The sequence below is a fragment of the Carassius carassius genome, chromosome 8 (assembly GCF_963082965.1).
Source record: "Carassius carassius chromosome 8, fCarCar2.1, whole genome shotgun sequence".
Classification (NCBI taxonomy): Eukaryota; Metazoa; Chordata; class Actinopteri; order Cypriniformes; family Cyprinidae; genus Carassius; species Carassius carassius.
In genome coordinates this window covers 8960335-8972894 of record NC_081762.1, presented here as the reverse complement: position 1 = coordinate 8972894, position 12560 = coordinate 8960335, and the positions used below count along the sequence as shown (strand labels likewise).

General features: G+C 35.9%; 1 protein-coding gene across 1 annotated transcript; it reads left to right on the top strand.

Moving 5' to 3' along the window:
* Window positions 1-2164: 2164 nt before the first annotated feature.
* Window positions 2165-8077, top strand: si:dkey-14o18.2 (neuronal pentraxin-1). The gene is made up of 5 exons (XM_059555966.1): window positions 2165-3106; window positions 4423-4999; window positions 6029-6279; window positions 7288-7467; window positions 7541-8077. Exons 1-5 carry the CDS (start codon window positions 2411-2413, stop codon window positions 7748-7750), a joined length of 1914 nt encoding a protein of 637 aa, XP_059411949.1. The 5' UTR covers window positions 2165-2410; the 3' UTR covers window positions 7751-8077.
* The last annotated feature ends 4483 nt before the right edge of the window (window positions 8078-12560 follow it).

Genomic DNA, 12560 nt, shown 5'->3' with positions numbered 1-12560 from the left:
TTACTAACACTAGAGGGAGTTTAGACTTTAGGGAGCTAGACCCTCACATTTAAAATAATCTAAACACCAATCTTTTAAGCAACTTTAAGCATCATTACTGTACATCTCTGAATGCCTGCATGCACTCAACCCACGTCCTTTTTTTTTTGAAGATGAATAAACATCTTATGCAATATATGCTTGAAGATATGTAAATTAATTTAATAAGGTGAATCAGGTAGGTTATCAGAATCAGAATCAGAAAGAGCTTTATTGCCAAGTATGCATACAAGCATATATTACCAATTTTAAAAAGATAACCATCATCATGTTTAAAAGTGCATCCATGACATCTGTTTGTGACATGATACAGACAGATTTAAGGAGCTTAGCACCAGTCTACTTTGCTTTATCTAATTATACTCTCAATTAGCCAGCAGACTATGAATGATTCAACAGATTCATTTAACTTAAAGTACAGTTAGGTTGAGATCAAGGGCCTACAGATGCTCATAAGAATAATGGTAACCAAAAAGTTGTCAGAAGCCACTAACTTTCATAGTAATTTTTTAAACTGCTAGTTGACAACATTAACTTATACAGTGGATGGTGAGAAAATGAATTTAGATTTTTAGGTCAGCTGTCCCTTTAAGTGGATACAAATCAATGTCCTAAATATATCATAATTACAGATGATCGCTTTACAGAATGCATTTGTTGCTTCTGTATCTGCCCAAAATTCTGCATCCAGACTTATGAGAGATTTAGATTTATATGCTCTTACATAGAGGTGCTTTAAATTAAAAATTCTGAAAATTTCTAAGGTCTGTTCTATTGTGTTGCACTGTCTATAAATACATAATGTGTGAAAAGCCCCCCAAAGAACATGTCTGGTGGACTCTAATTACAGCTGAATAGTCTGTAAAATCTCTTCACAGTTGCTGCAAGTCTAACTAATCTGATGGCTGAAGCGTCCTTGGCAATCACCTTGAGCTTTCACATTCTCACTCATTCCGTCTCAGTCACACAAGGATTCCATGAGCTCTGTGTAGTGATCTGTCTAGAGTGGCGTGCTGTACAGCGTGAGAAACACATTCGGGTGGAATGGGCAAGCCTCTTAGGATTCTGCTAGCCACATGTGGAGTGTTTCTGAACTGGCTCATAATCGCCAGACTACAACCCACCACCACCGATACATGTGATCACAACAGTACTGCAGGAAGAGACTACCGTAAGCATGCCAAGCCAATCCACCATGGCCTTTAAGCCTTCCTAGATCCTATTAGACAGTCAACCTTGGGGACGCAAGAGTAGAGTAAGAGAGCCCCTTCCTGTGAGGTGGTAGGTCTGATACTTCCAGGTTGAAACTACTTACATCTTATAAAAAGGTTGCTCCTCTTCAGGCTGTAATACATAAATCTGAATTGATTTTAAAATGCTAGGCATCATACACTTACCGACTATGAAAATACAGTCAAAACAGAGGCAAAACTGGCCATCATACATTAATTGCCTGAGGATCACACAATACCAATACCATCTATCATTATGTCTGTCTCTTCTGTATTTCTTTGAATTTAAAAGGCATTTTAGTTTTATGGTGTATGCTTTAAAATCTTTGAGGAAAATCCCTTAAACAATGATTAAAAGTTATCAGTGAGCTATGTCACAGTATTTGTCCTGTTTGTTATTGTGTTAACTTTATATTGCCCCAGCTAGTGCTTTACTGATGTGTTCCTTCTAGCTTTAGTTTGCCATTTTCACTATGCATCATTCATTAGCTACCTCTGACTGTAGGCTTTCCAAATCGCTTGGCTGCATACATTATTTTGAAAGCCATCTTTCATCGTTTGCATCAAGTTCATGTGACAGTAATCTGATTACAATAGCCGAGGGGGTTTTCAGCTGTTAGCGTCATTCACCTCAGGGATGCGTCTGACTCAACAAGTCTATGTTGTTGACTGATTGTGATCCCACTACTGCACTTTACAAAAAAACATACTCGTTTGTCTCATTAGAATGATTGTAAATAACACCAAAAGTGTTTTTCCTCGGGACAAGGCTTCATTCTGACTGAAATCTCTTTTTTAATCTACAGGGATATGCCTGACGGAATCCAGAAGTTAAAGGATTTCTGCTAACTGCCAAACACACTGGAGATCTGGTGTGCCAAATATTTCATTATCAACGGGTCCTGCTTCTGCTCTGTTTTTTTATTTTTTTGCATGCAATTTTGTACACAGGAATATCTGCATTTGGCGGATTTCTAACCGCTCACAGTGGATATAACATTCTACACTCAGCAAAAGTGGTAGAAACAGTATAAACAATGCATTTTCTGGACATTTTTTGTAGATTTCTAAATCCACTGATTGTTCTCCCATGACCCTTTCTTCATGATGCGCATCCCACTGCTGTAAAGAAGAAATCGATGATGACGAAAAGCACAAATTACGTCATTATGACATTGCCTTTCTCAGAACACATGAACTGGGAAGGGGTTTTTCGCTCCCACTTTCTTCTTTTTCTCTTATCTTTATTACCCTCGGTTGCAGTTAGTAGCGTGCCAGGTTTGGAATATGATTGGGGAACGCAACCCAAACTTGTTTGCATCCCTATCCCTGCAGATGCTGACCCTAGTTGTTTCACACCAGGTGGGGCTTCGCATGGGACTTCACATGGGCCAAACACCAATGGCCATGGGAATGGACATCATGGGCCAGTTAGCGGGCTGCCGAGTAGTCACAGCGGCAGCAGTAGTAGTAGCCGACACGCCATTTCCGATGAGGCCAAAGCCACCATCCTTCACCTGAGGGAGAGCCTTGTGCGACAGAAAGAGACCATCTTAGATCAGCGAGAGACCATTCGGGAACTGACGGCAAAACTGACTCTCTGTGAAAGCTTTGGGAGGGGGCACCATGAAGATCATCACGGCCCTTCACAACACAACTCCCAGCATTCCTCACACCACTATGACGGCCACCATACTGACCCACACTTCCCTTTAAACGGGCATCGCAGTGACCATCACAGAGGCAAATCTCCATATCTGGGAAAACACAGCTTCTCCCCAGAACAGACAGGAAAAACCCTGCAGGCCCTGAAGGAGAGGCTGGAAAACCTTCAGGTGGGAGGAAAACTAAAAGCTAAAGCTTATAAATAACAATAATAATACTAATAATAAGAATTAACAGAATGTCGTTCAGATGTTTTTTTTTAAGTCATCAAGGATGCATTTATTTAATAAAAAATGGAATGAAAACAGGAATATTGTGGAAATATTAATACAATTTCAAACAACATTTAAAGTGGATCAAAATCTTTCATCAAGGTTGTCCAAAAACCTAAAACCAAAATGTGTTCTTGTCTAAGGATAACTTTAATCATCTTTTTTGATCCACTTTAAATGTTAACTATTGTATTTTAAAATGTAATTTATTTCTGTGATCACAAAGCTGAATTCTCAGCATCTATGGTTCATTCAGAAATCATTAAAAAATATGGCAATTATTATTAGCAGTCTTGAAAACATTTGTGCTGCTTAATATTTTTTTATTAATTTGTTCATAAATAGGAAGCAAAGCATTTATTTGAAATCTTTTGAAACATTATAAATGTCTTTAATGTCACTTCTTATCTGTATAATGCATCTCTAGTAAATAAAAGTAAAACAAAAACCCTGATGCCTCCAAGGTTTCCAAATCCTGCTTGGATTTGTTTTTTAGGGGTTATCCTGCATGTCAACTTCTCAGCATGACATAAGCTCTTTTCTGTTTCTGTAACGTACACTTTGGTGGCTTTCTGTGCCAACAACAGATCATTGAGTACAGTCTTCCGTTTAGGCAGCCCAGTCAGGATTTGCTTATTTAATTAGCCATAACCCTTCCCCTGAGAAAGCACATTGGATAAAATGGTACAAATACAAAGAAGTTAAATTATCATTTGTGTGCTTATTGATTGGAGTCCACAGTGAATCCTTTAAACCAACTACAATGTGACACTTTCTTTGAATATGCAGTGAAACTGATAGCATGCATTTAAATTCTGTAGTACACAAGTGAACCGCTGCTGACGGGTTTAAAGTTGTGGAAGTGTCTTCAGGTTTGATCTGTGGTTTAGAAAATTCTTCCTGTTTCCCATGACCACAAGCTTGATCAGAATCATTGTTCTGTTGGAGAGGAAGTGCATGCACAGCAAGCTGGTGACGGTGCTCTGCAATGTGCTAGTTGCTGCCATCTCCAATTAGCCCCATCTGCCTTGATAAGCCATTAAGCGCAGAACGCTGTGGTGCTGAGAAAAGCTGGATTTACTGCAACTAATCAGAGGAAGGAGTGCTAGCAGTGAAGGAGGGGCTGTCTTGTGATGTCATAACACATGTACATTTGTAACAATCTTCCAAAAACTGTACACTGTTGTTTATTGTTTTAATTTTTGTTCATATAGGCAAGAAATTCTTCCAGTTCCTATTCAAGTTCATTGAGAGACCTCCTGCAGCGCAAGATCAACGCACTGGAAGAACAGCTCCATCATCACTATGACAGTCATTATGGTCATCATGACAGCCATCACGGATATGGTCATAATGAGGATAACCATGACCATGATGACCACCATAATAACCACCACAATAACCACCATGAGGACCATCATGATAACCATGACAGCCACCAGGCAAACCATCATGAGGACCATCACTCCAGTAATCATCGTAACCACCATTATAGTTATCGCTATGATCGTCACACCGACCACCATGATGATCACCACGATGACCACCATGGAAATCACCAAGACAATCATCAAAGTGGCCATGATGATCATCATGACAGCCAACACAACAGCAACCACCATGATGATCATCATGATGATGGCCATCATAATGGACACCATGGAAATGATGATCATGTTCATCATCCACAAACCTCATTCAAACCGCCTGGGTCTAGAGCACCTGTCCGTGGTGCCATTAACAAATTAGATGCAGTGCTGAGTAACCTACACCACAAAACTCCAGAGCAAGGTGATATGTCCTGAAAGTAGTACAAAATAGAACTGAATTAACTTTACTTTATCAAATGACCATTTTTTAAATAGGACAACCGTAAGGGCAGTAGTTGGAAAAAAAATTTTTTTTTTTTTTTTTACATAATTTAAAATGTAAAATATCACATGATGCTTCATAAATCCTTCTAATATGCTGATAAACTTCCGCTCAGTTATTTTCAGTTATTACTGGTGGTCAACTATTAATAAGTCAGGCTCTTATTATTATTATTATTATTACAAGGTTTTGCTGCATATTTTGAGAAAACCATGATATATTTGTTTACAGAATTATGTGCAAGGTCAAAACACACAATTTATCAGGAATTTTTATTTTTTTATTTTTTGCTTTAGAAATCACATTACACTCACATTTGATCATAATATTTTATTATTTTTTTATTTTTATTTTAAAATTTTCCCACAAATGATTATCCCCAGTTCCCACAAAAACAAACAAATAAACACTGGTTAACATAATTAGGACATGTACATTCTGGCCATAAAAGCTAATAGCTTAAATTATAATTTATTTGAAGTTTTTTTTTTTTTTTTTTTTTTTTTTAAGTTGAAATAACTTTAATCTATTTTTTTTATTATTACTTTTTTATTATTATAATTTACTAAACTAAAATATTGAGCTAAAATATTGTCTTATTTTTGAGCTCCTGGAACATATTTGAGATCTGAATGGGTTAACCCTCTCAAGGCAGGCGTTGCTGATTTGCAACAGTTAAAAACTAAAAACCTTATTACTCCAGATACATATTTTATGTATCTGGAGTACTAAAAACTTTACTAAAGGTTACTAAAGTTACTAAGTTACTAAAACTTAATTTGAGCCTGAGAGGGTTAAATGTGAAAACTGCTAAGAGGTTAGGTATAAGTCTGCTTCCAGGACATCTGAGTCTCCAACTGTCTTTTAGGATTTCAGTAGACCTTTTAGATGTTATGCTGCCAAGAAATGCAATCCCATTTCACAGTTTCTTATTTTCTTCACTAACAGGACCCAATAAGAAGCCCAAGAATCCTGACGCTTTTCAGATTGGCTTCCCGATGCGCTCCAACTACATGTATGGGAGAATCAAGCGCACCCTTCTGAGCGAGATCTTCGCCCTCACAGTCTGTCTTTGGCTGAAAGGGGGCTCAGGTCCTGGGATCGGGACACCGTTCTCCTACTCTGTCCCAGGTCAGGCAAACGAGCTTGTCCTGATTGAATGGGGCAACAATCCTATGGAGCTGCTGGTGAATGACAAGGTAAAGAAGTCATCCAATTATAAAACAGGGATTGCATAACGAATGCTCCGGATTTATTAAACACAGGCAATCAAAAACATTTCATCTTGGAAGTGTATTTAAATTGATACAATCGAACACGTCGTAACATTATATAAAACATTTGTGATCAAATGCATTGTGATAAAATGCTAGACCTCACAGTTAGGAAGAGGGGTCAACAGACTTTCCCTGTTATTGCCCTTGTCTTGCCCTTGCAACAGTCTGCAAATCTCTCTCTTCCTCTTGGCTTCTCAGCCATTTGCATCATCCTGCCTAATTAGTTAATGGTTTATCCGTGGTTGACGGATGAATACATTCTAGTGTTTTTTTGCAGAGACCTCTTTCCTCAATGACTGTTTACTTGCTGTCAGCTAAACTGTTTACAACTATTGCTGGCATGCAGCATAATAAGTCTAGAGCTAATAAACACGGTTTGTCAGTGCATAGACTACATTTTCACAAGGTTACTTTGTACAAGCAAACTATAAACATTTCATCAGAAGTGAAAGTTTAATTATTTGTTTCAGTGATTTGTACATTACCATTTTACAAATCTTTTTTTTTGCCATTTATAAATTTGTAAATGACCCAATTTTGCTTCCTCCATGTAATTTTTTCCTCTTTTTGTTTCCTCTAAAATATTCTGTTACTGTTGTATAGAGAAACTGTTGGAATTATTCAGTCAATGAGTGAGCTGTCTGAATGATTCAGACTGAATCACAAACTATAATTTAGATCATTATGCAAATCAATTTGTTTAAAAGAATCAACACAAAGCTAGTTCTTTTACACAAAGTTATTCATATTATTCACAGTTATTCATAAATTAATTAGGCAATGCTAGTTCTTTTTTAGGCCTGGGGCAAAGTACAGCAGTATATATATGCAAAAGTGTGTATGACAGAATTCAGTATACTATATTCACAAAACATCTTACTTTTTGTTAGATATACTTTAACGATATACTCTGTTTGTTCCCTCTTGCAGGCAGTTACTCTTCCTCTATCTCTGACGGACAGTAAATGGCACCACCTTTGTATAACGTGGTCCACACGTGATGGGATGTGGGAGGCTTATCTGGACGGTGTGAAAAGGGGCTCTGGAGAGAATCTGTCCCCGTGGCATCCCATTAAACCAGGAGGAGTCTTCATCCTCGGACAGGAGCAGGTATGTCTCACAGAATCAGTCGATCATAATAAAAAAACACATGCATGCTAACTTGCGACTCTCTTCCACCCAGGACACTCTGGGCGGCCGTTTCGATGCCACACAGTCTTTTGTGGGTGAGATGTCGGATCTGCAGCTGTGGTCGCGTGTGCTCACCTCCACCGAGATCTACAACCAAGCGTCCTGCTCCAGCCACCTCACCGGTGACGTCATCACCTGGAGCGAGTCCATGGTGGAGCTTCACGGAGGTGTCACAAAGTATCCATTCGACCCTTGTCATTAGGGATCTGACCAAACCGAGCCTGATTCTCCACACCTCTGCTTAACGTGCAGCTGGAAAGGTGGAGAATTCTGAATCCAGATGGAAAGGCTGAGGAGAAGGCCACGGACTGCAGCCGCTCCTTCAAGATAATAGGATTCCAAACAGGTCTACATAGGCCTCGGGCATTTAACTAAGCACTTTAGTAGTTCACGTGTCTAAGATTTACATACTACATATCGATAAGCACTTAGGATGTCAACAGGCTGGTTGAACTCCATTCTGTGTTTCTGATTCCCTTCCAAACACTAATGAAAGAACTTCAGTATGCTCAACATGCAAAACAATCCACAACAACAGTTGGCATATACGATCAAAAAAGGCAGGACCAAGTGGTCTATTTTTATATCTCTGTGATGTAACAGATTTTAAATACAACTTTTTTCTTTTCTTTTTTTTTGGTTGCTTTGACCCATTTGTGTTCACTCTAGGCAGCATGGGGGCAGCAGTGAGTTTAAAAGGCCTACTTCATTATAACATTTCATTTATGCTGCATTTTTTAATCCAGAACCTCAGTAGTTTATAACCTGAGGTGCTCTTTTAGTCCTGCAAATCAAGAATAAGTTATGCTGAAGAAGAAATAAGAAGTTTTTTTGTGTATGTAAATTTGTATTACTGAAGGCCGGAAAATGTCCATGCATCATGATTGAGCATATAAAATGTGTATGATTGCAGTTTTGTATTGCATTAGAAGACTTAAAGAAGGAAAAAGATGGAGTTTTGTATATGTATAATGTACAAGATGACAAGTGTTGTCTGTGGGAAGTTGGGCTGCTGTTATGGGTTTATATACAATACGCACATGCCAGAAAACTAGGAGCTAAACAAAAACAGTGAGGTTCCTATTGAAAAATTGCATAAGGGGGGTTTTAAAAGACTCCATTTCATAATACATAATTCACTTTTTTGTGTTTAAACACATGCACATGTAGCTGTTTTGTGTCATGTGGGACTATAAAAAAACATTCTTTTAAAATGCAGTTTTTATGTTTATTAAGTTTTTCATGATTAATGCAATTTAATATAATTAAAAACCAACATGTCACGAGGCGATTTAGTGAAAGGCGATAAAAGTGATTAAAAAAATAATCTCATCTCTATAAATGTAGTGTTTGGCCCTAACCAACCACAGCAGGACATTGTGTGGATTACATACAGTATGCAAGTTTCTTGCTTGCTGTGAAATTTCATTGTTATAAAAACCATATCTCATTCTTTTAGGGGCAAAGACTCTCAGAATTCATAGGCTACCTCCAGCAGTTTATTAAAATCCTGCTTCTTATTGTTATGATTTTAACCTAAAATCTGGAAGCATATTTAGATTATGCATTTTTACTATTAAAACCCATTTATTGTTTTGTTGAACTTTTTAACTAGATGGCCAAATGTACACACAGATATATCCTGAATGTTTATGTATCTTTGTATTTTATGTATCTTTCATCTTTTTATCGAGCAGACTCTTTACAGATTTACCAGTTAGATAATCCTTAAACCTGACTGGTCAGATTTATGCATGCATGCATTTGCTTACATGTGTTTAAAATGGACTGCATTAATCAACTTTATAAAACCGCTTAACCTCGCCTTTGGTATATATCTGTATCCAAATGCACTAGTTTTCTGTCATGTATGTTCTCTCTCTCTCTCTCTCTCTCTCTCTCTCTCTCTCTCTCTCTTTCTCTCTCTCTCTCTCTCTTCTTTCTAATATAATTTATGTATATAGCAGATATACTGTATGTTTATATCCTATTTTTACTCATTATTAACAATATGTCCTGGCATGTCTTTAATGCCTTTAAGCCAAAATGTACAAGCTTAACTTGAGACAAGCATGTATTTAATTATTTTTAAATAAAGTAATGATTTTTAACTAATCAAAGTATTCTTAAAGATGTCTTTGAGATGGATTTACAATGGTAGTCAATTGCATTTCTGGGCTTGCCAGTTTAAAACAAATTAATCCAAAGACAAGTATTATTATTACCATATAATGGTGAGAACATGTTTATATGGTTATAATATGTTTATTTTTGTTTTAAATGGCTCTGGTTTGATGTGGCCAAAAAAAGGGAGATTGGATGAATTTTCCTTCTTCCGCATGCATTAACCATTCCAGCCAATCAGCTTTCAGTATCACATTAGTGCGTTGTCACCTGTGTTAAAAGCACAATGTTACGCTGACTATTTCATCAGGGATATATTATCTGTGTAACTACATGAACATATATAAGGAATATATATATAAAAAAAAGTTTTTATAAATCTTGTAAATTTCCTCTCGTACCTGTTTTTACATTTAGTCGAAAAAAGTACATACTGTGGCACATTGTAACTTTGGCACCGCTTTGATGTACTTCAAATGTAGGGCAGACATTAAACACACACATATTTTCATCAAAATGTCATCAAAATCCAGTGCATTAAACTCTACTCTAAATGGAAACTGGGCATTAGTTTTTCGAATAAGACATAAGAATGAGTACATGTTAACCAGCTTATTATGGCTGCTTTTTTTTAATTATAAATATTTAATTTTGGTATCCTTATGTATGTACAAAGTTCCATGGCATCTTTGGTACACATATTTTTACCAGAATGTCCAAAGAATGTTCTTCACAGGCAAAAATGGAAAATGCATAGTGTCTATAGCCAATTTGGGACTAGACAGCTAAGATTGCAGATAACCAGTAGCATTGTTGTCCCCCTTGTGTCCCAGGATACATCAGCTCAACAGCTGGCGCTTACAAAAATGGCCTAAAGAGAGTCTATGAAACAACCAGTGTGATTTAGAGACTGAAATACAACACAACTGCAGTTTAAGTAAATAATCTATTATATCATTCCCAAACTATCTGTGTTTCATGACATTCAGAGTGTTTTCGCATCATGTATTATGACAGTAGTTTCACAGCATCAACAGCAAACAACAGCAAAACATATTTTTACTGGTTTCCTCACATTTAGGAAATGAACATCAAGTTATCAATAAATTAATAAAGGCAAACATTACTTTCCTGCACTGTTGGGAGTCACAGCAGAGGCTTCATCTACGTTGCATTTAAAGGTAATAGGTTGGAAGATTGCAGACAAAAGAAACCTTTGCAAGAAATGACCTTTGTCTGCCTGACCTTTTCTTTTCTACTTTGCATGTTAAGTCTCAGGGTTTAGAAAGAGCATATATGACTCAAACTAACTGAGCACGAAAAAAGCCTTTGACCTTTTAAATCAAAATGATTGCAAATATATTGATAATTGTGATATAGAAATTTGGCTTGCACATTCAAACGTGATGTGTGTTGTAAATGGAGACTTGTAAATATGACTGTGTGCGCATAATTTATAAAATAGAATTTTGATTAAATTGACCATATGGTTTTGCCATATTTTGGGAATAATGACATGGATTAAACAAGGATGGCATGGTCAGTAAACTGCATAGCCTACCATGTGATTTGGAAACTTCTATCAAAATGAAAATACATTTAATAATAAATTATAATAATACATTTAATAGGGCATCTGTACCCTAATGCGATGTTAGTGTTATTGAATTGCAAGCTAATGGTGTTGTTCCACATTTCGTCCTGAGGATGGCAGGAAATATCTTCTTTTTTTTTAATCCCATGATGTGAACACTTCCAACACAAAACCATATACTGAAGTTTATGTGTGTGTGGTTTTTGCATTATATTCCTATTTTGCTTATAAGTGAAAATGATTTTCACACATTTAAGAAATACAGTATGACAAATTTCGCTCTGGACAATTACGTTTATCTTATATGATTGTTTTGTTTAATTTGATGTTTTTTTATTTTTATTTTTATTTATTTATTTTTGTTTGTTATTTTATTTTTTTTAATTATTTAAAAAAATAATAATAAATGTGTAAATTATTTCTTACCCAATACTTAATAGAAACAAACTTAATAAACAAGAAAAAAACAAGTATCGTCATATAGCCTATTTGTAATAGTTCATGGATAAATAATTATCATAAATCAGAAATAAACATCTTTAAATGTCTATTAATTTGTCTATTTAAAAAGTAATTTATTTATATATGTTTTTATGCTTGAAATTTTAAATCAATAAATTGATTCTTCGTTTTATTTTTAAGTGGCAGTCTCGAGTCCTCCATAGCATTAAAGCAAGCATCCAATATATTATAAAAGTAGATTTTTAACTATTTTTACTTAAAATTTTAACTATGTTCTTAGGATAAGGATATATTTCATAAATGTTTAGATTGGGACATTAATTTTGCATCAAAATGTCCCACGTTTTATCCCAAATATGTTAATTCTACTACTTAAACTTTAGTAGCTACTTTAGCTAGTTCATTTTAAACATTAAATCCATGAAATACAAATACAACATTAAATTGACTGTAATACATTTTAAATACAGAAATTTACTTTAAATAAAAATGTATTCTCAAATCAGTCCCAATCAACAGCAAGTTCCCACTGATAATTGTTTTTGTCCTGGTAAACGATGGAAATGTTCAATAACTAACCAATACTGAATTATACAAAATACACCCATACAAAATTAACTAGCCTAAAAATAAACAATATCCTGACAAAAAGTGTGACAATTAGACCAAATCTCCCCTTATAGTTATTTAAGTCAGCAGCACCATATAGATTCGGGTAAGTTCAAATCAACAGAATCTTCTTACGGTGCAAATAAACGAGACGTATATAATGATGCAATTGCGTTGTGTTCTAAAATCATCTGGAGTCTTGTGACCATTGACTGTATTTGGG

What these genes read in the sequence shown, in the direction of transcription:
- si:dkey-14o18.2 (XM_059555966.1), top strand. Translation starts at nt 2,411, where the DNA reads ATGATGACGAAAAGCACAAATTACGTCATTATGACATTGCCTTTCTCA. An exon ending in CCACAAAACTCCAGAGCAAG is followed by an intron (nt 5,000 to 6,028) that starts GTGATATGTCCT and finishes CTTCACTAACAG; the next exon opens with GACCCAATAAGAAGCCCAAG. An exon ending in AGCTGCTGGTGAATGACAAG is followed by an intron (nt 6,280 to 7,287) that starts GTAAAGAAGTCA and finishes TCCCTCTTGCAG; the next exon opens with GCAGTTACTCTTCCTCTATC.